The 10,448-nt window shown below is 43.0% G+C and overlaps 1 protein-coding gene across 1 annotated transcript in view; it reads right to left on the minus strand.

Annotated features, from left to right (window-relative positions):
* Positions 1 to 5,223: 5,223 nt before the first annotated feature.
* tefa (TEF transcription factor, PAR bZIP family member a) overlaps positions 5,224 to 10,448 on the minus strand; it is a 5,740-nt gene continuing 515 nt past the window's right edge. The window contains exons 2-4 of the mRNA XM_017431862.3: positions 9,607 to 9,993; positions 9,277 to 9,497; positions 5,224 to 8,495 (exon numbers count right to left, since the gene is read on the minus strand). Of these exons, the coding sequence (XP_017287351.1) occupies positions 8,280 to 8,495; positions 9,277 to 9,497; positions 9,607 to 9,993 (824 nt within the window). The 3' untranslated portion in view covers positions 5,224 to 8,279. The remainder of the gene's footprint in view (positions 8,496 to 9,276; positions 9,498 to 9,606; positions 9,994 to 10,448) is intronic.

Here is a 10,448-nt window from a genome sequence, read left to right on the forward strand (position 1 = left end):
TCTTCTGCTCTTTGCATCCAGAGGGATCTGCCAGAATCCACATGAGGCATCTAAGGTGGAAAACACTTTTGCCCCTGCCAGCTTTGGAGCAATGTCTTCTAAAGTTGGTAAAATGTAGCGCTCTCGTTTTACTGCTTTATTTAAGCGTTTCAGATCCACACATATTCTTACTTGATCTCTGTTCTTCTTTTCAACAGGAACCATTGGGGCACACCAATCAGTGGGCTCAGTAACCTCTTCTATGATCCCCAGGTCTAGCATACGCTTCAGTTCAGTTTCAACCTTCGAAAGGAGAGGAAAGGGGACACGCCGTGGCGTTGCCAGGCTGTATGGTTCTGCATCTGCTTTCAGTTCAATTTTAACAGGATCACACTTAAGCAGGCCAATTTCCCCAAAGACGTCCTCTAGGAGGTCTGCGTTTATGTTGTTGAGCCTTCTGACCAACCCCATTCTCCTAGCAACACTACCTCCCAGCAGGTTGTGAGCATAGGGTCCCTTTATGACAGTAACCCAGAACCGGTATTTCTGTCCTTTAAACTGACTTGTGGCCAGAAACTTGCCCATACAGTGGACTACACCTCCAGGGCTGGTGACTAGTGGCATTTTATTTGCTGTGACCAATCTTGGACTCCCTGGAAGTCTATTGAATGCAGCCTGAGACATCACTGTAATGTCTGCACCTGTGTCGATTTTAAATCTGACAAAACAGCCATTTACAGGTAATTCCACCTGCCATTCATCTTCTGGATCTGGCTGCTCAATTATAGTTGGCCTGGCATTAGTTACTGCTCCAAGAAAAAACGCATCATCCACCTCGGATGGGTCGTCAGAAACCACTGTCACTTCCTTCAGCATTTTTGATTTACAAACCACTTCGAAATGTCCAGTTTTATTGCATTTCCGGCACCTCTTGTTCTTAGCTGGGCATGAGTGCGTTTTCCCATGATGTCTATTGCAGCGAGAGCATGTAGGGAAGCATCTGGACTGATCAGGCTCCAGCTTTTTCCGCCATTGTGCATCATTGTTGTCCTTTTTATTTTGAAAATGGCGTCTCCCTTGGCTCATTCCGTCCACAGCATGTTCCACACGTAAACTCACGCTCTGCTGTTTGATTTGTTCACTCTGTCTCGCTATCTGAATAGCTCGTTCAAGCGTTAGGTCTGCCTCCAGCTGTAGCTTTTGAGAAACATCACGGTCCAATATGCCTATCACGATCCTGTCTCGAATTTGTTCGTCTTTTGTGGCTCCGAACTCACAATACTGTGCTAGTTCGTATAAGCTTCTAACGAATGCTTCGACGGGCTCTCCAGCTTTCTGCTCTCTCTTATGGAAGCAAGCTCTGTCGTGAATAACGTTCCGTTTAGGCACGAAATGGTCGCTAAATTTCGCCATTACCGTCATGTAGTCCAGCTCAGGATGAGTCTCTACTGTTCCTTCGTCTGCCGCTTCTTCGTTGTGCTCCCTCTCATACACAAAAGAGTCATAAACAGCCTCTGCATCTCGTCCCAGGGCGTAGAGAAGTGTGTTAACTTGTACTTCTCCGCTTTCTCTGTCTAGCTTTGATGCTACCCTGAAACGGTCAAAGCGGCGGCGCCATAACGGCCAATCCGCCGGGCGGGAGAAGTCGAAGGGTTCTGGTGGTCCGAACTTTGCCATATTTTACGGTGTAGGCGTCCTGTCGGCCACTTCTGACACCATGTCATGGACAGCTATCTTTTGATAGAAGAACTTCTGCAGACCTCCGGTAGCTTGAAGAACTCAGCTTTATTCCTCAGTGTGCCTGTACAACCTCTAGATGAACTGCGCATGCGTGTCAGTCAAGCTTGCTCTACGGAAGCCTAACAGTGACATATCACTACACTAATTATCATTATTCATAATAATATACTGGAACAAAAAGTCATAGCTGAAAAAGCGTTTCATTATTCAGTTTTTATTTATGTTAGACGATGATCCGATGCATGTAAAATTAATAAGGTGACGAAACACTCCGGTGGCCCCCCCACCTAGAAAATGAATCCGGCGCCACTGCACCTGAATGCACTAAAGGAAATCATTCCTGCCTGTAGCCATCAGACTTTACAATGCCCAGCTCTGAGTGTCTTTAATTTGTTTTCTCTGGACTCACTTATAGATTAACATATATTTATTTATTTATATTTATTTTATTGGTCGTATTTTATGGATGGAGAGGCTTGTCAACAAATAAGCAATTTTCCCTTTGGGGACCAATTTTTCGTACAAAGTTAAAAAAAAAAAAAAGAGAACACTCAAATAACATCCTAGATCTGAATGACTGAAATTTTCTCATTTAATACTTTGTTCTGTACAAAGTTGAATGTGCTGACAGCAAAAATCATCAATAGAAATCAAATTTATTAACCAATGGAGACCTGGATTTGGAGTCACACAAAAATTAAAGTGGGGGGAAAAAAAAACAAAAAGAAACCACTACAGTATGATCCAACTTAGATGTAATGTCCTTAAAACACATCAAAATGAGGCTCAGTATTTTGTGTGGCCTCCACGTGTCTGTATGACCTCCCTACAACGCCTGGGCATGCTCTTGACAAGGTGGTGGATGGTCTCCTGAGGGATCTCCTCCCAGACCTAGACTAAAGCATCCACCAACTCCTGGACAGTCTGTGGTGCAACGTGACGTTGGTGGATGGAGCGAGACATGATGTGCTCGATCGGATTCAGGTCTGGGGAACGAGCGGGCCAGTCCATAGCTTCAATGACTTCATCTTGCAGGAACTGCTGACACACTCCAGCCAAATGAGGTCTAGCATTGTCCTGCATGAGGAGGAACCCAGGGCCAGCCGCACCAGTATATGGTCTCACAAGGGGTCTGAGGATCTTATCTCGGTACCTAATGGCAGTCATGCTACCTCTGGTGAGCACATGGAGGGCTGTGTGGCCCTCCAAAGAAATGTCACCCCACACCATTACTGACCCACTGGCAAAACCGGTCATGCTGAAGGATGTTGCAGGCAGCAGATCGCTCTTCACGACGTCTCCAGACTCTGTTACGTCTGTCACATGTGCTCAGTGTGAACCTGCTTTCATCTGTGAAGAGCACAGGGCGCCAGTGGCGAATTTGCCAATCCTGGTGCTCTCTGGCAAATGCCAAGCATCCTGCACGGTGTTGAGCTGTGAGCACAACCCCCATACCATCCTCATGGAGTCAGTTTCTAACAGTTTGTGCAGACACATGCACATTTGTGGCCTGCTGGTAGTCATTTTGCAGGGCTCTGGCAGTGCTCCTCCTGTTCCTCCTTACACAAAGGCAGAGGTAGCGGTCCTGCTGCTGGGTTGTTGTCTTCCTACGGCCTCCTTCACATCTCCTGGTAGCACCTCCAGCCTCTGGACACTACGCTGACAGACACAGCAAACCTTATTGACACAGCTCGCATTGATGTGCCATCCTGGATGAGCAGCACTACTTGAGCCAATTGTGTGGGTAGTTGAGTCTGTCTCATGCTACCACTAGTGTGAAAGCACCACCAACATTCAAAAGTGATCAAAACATCAGCCAGAAAGCATAGGTTCTGAGAAGTGGTCTGTGGTCTCCACCTGCAGAACCACTCCTTTATTGAGTGTGTCTTGCTAATTGCCAATAATGTCCACCTGTTGTCTATTCCATTGGCACAACAGCATGTGAAATTGATTGCTAATCGGTAAGCTTGCTTTCACGGAAGTTTGATTTACTTGGAGTTATATTGTGTTGTTTAAGTGTTCCCTTTATTTTTTTGAGCAGTGTATATATTCATTCATTAATTCGGATATTATGGAGAAGGACTTTCAGGTGGCCTAAGGGAGGTTCTGGCAAACTGTTCGATGACCCAGAGAAGGAAAGTGGACCCCCTTTTTTTGATAAAATTCAAACACAGGAAACTCAAGGTAACTGTGTCTCAGTGGTTAGAGCAGTCGTCCTCCAATGAGAGACTTTGAGGTTTGATTCCTGGCAGACACTGAACCCCTCTCTTCCTCTGATGTTCCCCATCGGTGTATGAATGTGATCTAAAGCACTGATTAGTCTCTATAGAATGATTTATTCAGATTAGCTTAGTAGATATGCAGCAGAGTGCTGTATGAATGTGTGTGGATGGCAGGTAAATGAGGGCAGGTTGTGTTATGAAGAGCTTTGAGTGGCTTGGTTGGATAAAAAGGAGCTGTATATGTACAGTTCATTTACCATTAAGTGTTGAAAATGACTGTATTTTGTTTATCAAATATATTTAGAATTTCTGTATTAATTAATATTTCACCATGATGGTGTGGAGATGTTAACCTTGACAACAGACAACTACAATTACAACAGATTGAAAATGAGGAAATATGAGGAGGAGTTTGATGTACTTGCAGCAGTGGTGTAAGGACAGACAAAATGCTGCTGGTGACACCTCAAACTGCACCAAGCGGTTTCTTAATGAAGCAATTACCCCATTAAGAAATAGGAATTTCAGGGACATGAATTTAATGATATTATTATAAAAAGAGAGTATAAACCATCAAAGTTACTGGTTTAAGAATATGTGAATAACAATAAAAAAATAAAAACCACTATGTGCATTCATTGAAGTTAGCAGCATGTGGGGCATGCCAAAATTAAAAGAAAACTGTATAAAATAAGAAAAATGCATTTCGAGACTTGTCATTGCACTGGTATGTGTAGGTGTTTGGTCATTCATACCAAAACCTGAGAATTTTATTATTTAATATTAATAAATCATTCTATAGAGTCTAATCAGTGCTTTAGATCACATTACAGTTTTTCTTGATTGTTTACACACATTTTATAAAAGCATGCCTCATATTCTCAGAACTCTGCACACCAATCAAAAAACGCAAAGGGCAAAACCTTCAATTCTCATGTAAAACTAAACTTTACATTAGAAAAAATGTTATCTCTTCTTAAAACTGTATTTTGTTTTCAGATGATACACACAAGCCTTTATATGAATAAACATTTATAAGAACCAGTTGAACTCTGATGTGCTCGATGTAAAACACTATGATGAATGGAAAACACTTCTTCTCCATTCATCAGAATGACTCAGGCCTTTTTTTGTTTAGTGTCACACTTAATACAGACAGCACCTACATTTACAGTGGTCGACATACAAAACAGACTCTTTGGATTTATTGTTCTCTTACTACGGTCCTTCTCAAGTAAAATATGGTTTTTGATGTGAAGAAAAACTTTACTAAACTTAAAACTTGTGTTAACAAGGCTTTATTTTTTACAGTCTATATATACACACACACAACACTGAAGATACAAAAACATTTTTAACAAAAGAACAAAAAAATCCAAATCTATAACAAGGTTTGACCTGTAGCAAAGAGAAGGCAGATTGTAGCCCATTACAGCACAAATCATTCCAACGAGGCTGAGACACACATTAATGTCAAAATGACCCCAAAATCGTTTTTAGTTTAGAGTTACGATTGTGAAGCCGTTTAGGTTTAAAATATTTGTACAAAATTCTGCCACTGTTGTACTTTAAAAACTGCAATGTGGCTGTTTAAAGACTTTCCAAAGAAAACAAAAATGTAAAAAGTCAAAACTACTACTAAATGGAAGCACAAGAAAAGAAAAGAAATGCACTTTCCCTTTATTGGAATCGGAGCTGGAAAGTAAAATAACCTGAGGATAAGTCGTTTAATAAAAGCTGGTAGACTTGTAGACAGCACACTAAACTGAAATGGCTTCAGATGTAGAAGACACTTAAAGATTTAGAAGTTCCTTATCTATGAAAAACAGTCCGTCTTACTGAGATTTCTAGGATTATATATTTTCTAAAAAAAGGTTCTTCTGTCAGATGGATCCAGGCTGAAGATGGTGGTAATCTGATCAAACCTTTTGAAGTCATTGCTAATTATCCAGAAGTATCTTCTGAAATGACAAGCTTTGTATAGAACTACTGACAACATGCATCAAACTAAACACATAAACACAAAGATGAACGGGTGAGAAAAGACGTCCAGATGAACAGAACAATAAATCATGAAAACAAATAAAACACGGCAAGTTGGTTGGTTTTTGGCCAAAATCCCATGAACAACCCAAGTTTTTTTTTGAAAAAGTCACAGTCAAAAGAAAAGCCCAGATGTTCACCCAGTCTGATAAAAAAAGAACTAAAAAAGGACAAGTGGTCCTCAGAAGTTTAAAAGAATCTGTCAACCTGCTAAGGGTGTAACAAAATGAATCTCATAAGTGAGATGAGATTTTAACAATATTTTTGAGACCCTGTTTACACGTGACTGACCTGGAAATGTTAGAGATTTTCCGATGATTGTGAAAAAGTCACACGTTTACACGGTAATGTCGGGCTCGTTGAAGCCACGGTTGTCTCCACGCCATCTTACTCAGCTGGGGCTGTGATTTTTTTTGTGTTTTAACAACCGATCCGTCAGTCTCCAGCATGTGAACGGTTCCATCCAAAATGGTGAATACATGAATGACGACGAGGTTGGCTTTCTGCTGCATGTTGAAAAGCGTGAGCAGCACAAACAGCACTCTGCTATCATCCAGTGTTGCTGTTGTTGATCCACTCACGCAAACATAGAAAAACTGACTGTCAGCTACCGTTGTGCGTGATTTCATGTTGCGTTTTCCCTTGAATCGATGCCCGGTGTTTTCATTAACTTCCACTCTGAGACCTGGTTACAAAACGTTTTGGTGTGAGAGGAAACGCCTGCTGTTGTCGAGTACGCAAACGGCTGAAACGCAGCAGAAACTTTTCGGTTTCACTTGAACAGTGTTGGGTAGACGGGGCCTGAGAAAGGTTTTACCACAAACTCAACCGGTTGGTGTCTCTCCTGTCTGACTTCTCATGACTTTATTCAGACCTTAGAACAGTGCTGGAACTATAAGTGACAGAATGTCATTAAAGGTGTGTTTCCTTCGAACTCAGGGGCCAAAATCAGAAACCTTTTCTTGAAAAAAGGTCTTAGTTTTTGTCACAAGTTTTGAGCTCATTTCTAATGAAAACATTTTACCACAGCCTATCAAAGCAACTCCAAACATTTCACTTAAAAAAAAAAAATCACAGGAGAAAACACAAAAAGGATCTGGATAAATGAAACTCACTGCTGTAGCTGTGATGTGCGCTGACCAACTCTCAGGACTGACTGAAGCGGACATTAGAAGAAGGCGACACAGATGAACACAGATAATTAAACAACCTGAGCAGAGCCAGGTGAGGGAGGGGAGAACTCTCAGTGAACAGAAGAGTCAGGTTTTGCTTCCCTTCACCTCTAAAACAACACAACGACAGGTTCAAACTCTAGCTTCTCAGCTTTAAAGTTGCCAATTTATTGTGTGAACTCTGCTTTAAGTCTGTTCCGTTTTAAACAGCTACGCAACAGAGACTCTTCCTCTCAGCACGTAGCTGCAGAGGCTACAGCAGCTGTGAGTGGGATGTCCTCGTGCCTGACGTGTTTGTGATGATTAAAAGTGGTGGAGACATCTTTCACCACAGTCATAAGACCTTTTTTTTTTTTTGGTTCGCAAGATGGTTTTCAAATCAACGAGAAATCATGTGACGTTATAAGCTCGCAAGATGTTGTTACATGCCTGAAAGCCGCAAGGCTAATTCAGTCCAAACTGGAGCATAGAGAGGACATGCTTAAAAATTTATTTTTATCTAATTTAGCATGTTTACTGTTACTCTAAGATAAGTAAATGCCTTCAAAATGAACAGAACCATGTACAGCCATTTCCTTTGTTTTATAAGTCAAATTAAATCATTTTCAATAGGCGGGGCTAACGAAAGAGCATCATACTGACATGCTGTCATGTTGAGTAGTGGACTTTGATCAAACACGTGGATTTAGGTGCAGACCAGGGGTTCTATGCATGAGTTACAACAATTTGGTGTTTTTTGGCGAGAAGTCAAAGTTGGAGGTGCAGCCACGCCCACATGCTGTGATGACAACTCAGGGCTTGAAGCATTTAAAAAGGTATTAAGAGCTTAACAGTTCAAATCTGAATCCAATATTTAAAAGGTTTCCCATTCTTAATGTTGAATACAGGTGGGAAAAAAAGCAGAATTCAAAGAGTTGTCAGATGTTTAGGATCAGCCTTTTAAAATATTGCATTTTCTGCAAAACTTTAAACTTGTTTGGGCTTGTTGAAATACCGAACATGTGTGTGTCTCACACCTTCTCTCCAAAGCCCTACAGTGGATTTAATATTTTAGCTAGCAACCGTTAAGGACAACATGATTCTGTGGAGTCGGTTACGTCTGGACCTTCTTCCTGAAGACTCCTTACAGCGGCCCAAATTTAGCTTCGTAGCGACCGACGACCTTCTGGTACCGGCCACACTCCTTCCGGAGCTCGGCGACCTCTGACCTCAGGGCCAAGTTCTCGCGCTCCAGAAAAGCTGCTCGGACCGTGATCTGGTTCTCCTTCAGCCTGCGGGCATCTCGTGAGCGTTTGGCCGCCACATTGTTCTTCTTCCTCCTCTGCCAGTATTTCTCGTCCTGGGAATGTGGGAAAAGAAAAGCGTGTTATCAGGACACATCAGCTCGGAGTTTAAATAGCCTGGAATGCAGCCAGCTGGGAGTAGGAGGGAAACAAACTGTCAGTCTGAGTCCAGGCTGCTGAGTCACTGTGAGTTGCAAGAAATGCTGCTGCCCTGGGTAACTGAAACAAGCTTATGTTACTTTACAATCATTTAAAGAGGACAGACTTTGAGTTTGACTTTTTTTTTAATGTTTAATGCTTAAAATAAACCCATATAAGCCATGGCAGATCATCTGAATACATCTAAAGTTTTATAGCTGTTCTTATACCTTTACATTGTTCGCAGAGTCACACTGCACAGCTCCTGCATGTCAACCCCCAATGACCACCAACATGCTTACTGGTGTATGAGTGAGACATGAAGGTGCTCTGTAAAGTGTGTTAAATATATAAATGGAACACACTGTACAAGTGTGTGTGGCTGAATGAGTGAGAATTATTGTACAGCTTTGCAGATCCTGGAGAGGTTATGTAAGTCTGTACAATTTACCATAACTGTCCCTGTCCAGATGAAGGAAACATAAGGATGTGAAAACAAATCTGGGCTTGTGGGAGCTGTAAGGCAGATTATAGTTTCTGTTTTAGGTCAGAGCCCTTTGTGCCTGTGCAACAACTAAAAGGAGGAGTGAATTTAGGCACAAAGACAGGCCCTATGGGGGGGGGGGGGGGGAGCTGTGGTTATACTAATATCAAATATTCAGGTAGAGTCAACTGGTGTGTAAACAGAGGTGAGCTGACCTTCTGATCCTCCGGAACGAACACCTTCTTGGCCTTCTTGATCATAGGTTGTGGCTTGAGCTCATCCTCGCTGAACTTGTGTTTGCGTGGGTCGAACAGATCACCCCCGGGAACGCTCGACAGAACCAGGTCTGTCGGATCGGGCTCGTAGTTCACCGCCACCTCGATGTCGTCTGGGTTGACGGGCTCGGGCGTCACTCTGTCCTTGGAAGTGGTCACCTCTGAGCACATGGACGTGCAACGTAAAAAGTGAAACATCAGGCGGAACAGTTGAAGTGAGTTTAACTTTGGGCCAGAACAAGCTTCATACATCAGCGGCCTCCCGCTCACCTGTACTAACGTCACAGGTAACGTCAGCGTCGCTCTTGGTGATGATCAACAACTCCTCCTCACTCTTCTCCAGGTCCTGAATGGGCATCAGCGTCACAGCAGACAGACCTGCTGACCCACTGACTTTCATCTCCGCAGAAGAAATCAGGTTTTCATTCTCCATCCCGGAAGTAGGTTCATCCTTTAAGACGGCGGCATCAGACAAGGATGAAATGTCGTTCTCTAGGAGGAACTCCTCTAGGTCCATGTATTCCAGGTGGAAGGTCTCACCATCATAGGGAATGGTTTTGTCCCATATGGCAGGGGTCAGGGCAGCTGAAGGACCCATTTCGCTTCCTCCTCCTAGGTCAGCGATACCACTGAGACCCAGCTTCTCCTTCTCTGTGTCTGAAAACAGCAGGGGGTGGGAACATGTGTCAGACTCCATCCCTTTCTATCCTTAGGGGCATGTTGTCGTCACACACATCAAAAACAAAGACATCTCCTGAGGCTCTACACTCCACCCTCCCCTTCCTGGTTGGCGCAAGGAAAGGGGTCAAACTTGGGCCAAGGCTTTAAAACTAACAACCAACTTTGCACACCAAGTTACTACTTTGTCTCTAGCGAAAAAACATCATGCGTGTTCAAAACAATCCCTTGTGACAAAAAACGAGCTGTAAGCGCAGCTGCGGAGAATGTATGCGTCAATAGCGTCAGGGGGCGTGGCTAGAAAAGTCTAGAATTTGGGTTCAGACACAAACACGCAGCGGGGTTAGCAAGGTTATAACCCTACATACACAGGCTTACACACAATTACAGGAGTCAAAAATGTAACTAGTTCTGGTGTGCTTTACCCCCCCCCC

This window comes from Kryptolebias marmoratus, linkage group LG2, assembly GCF_001649575.2.
Source record: "Kryptolebias marmoratus isolate JLee-2015 linkage group LG2, ASM164957v2, whole genome shotgun sequence".
Taxonomy (NCBI): Eukaryota; Metazoa; Chordata; class Actinopteri; order Cyprinodontiformes; family Rivulidae; genus Kryptolebias; species Kryptolebias marmoratus.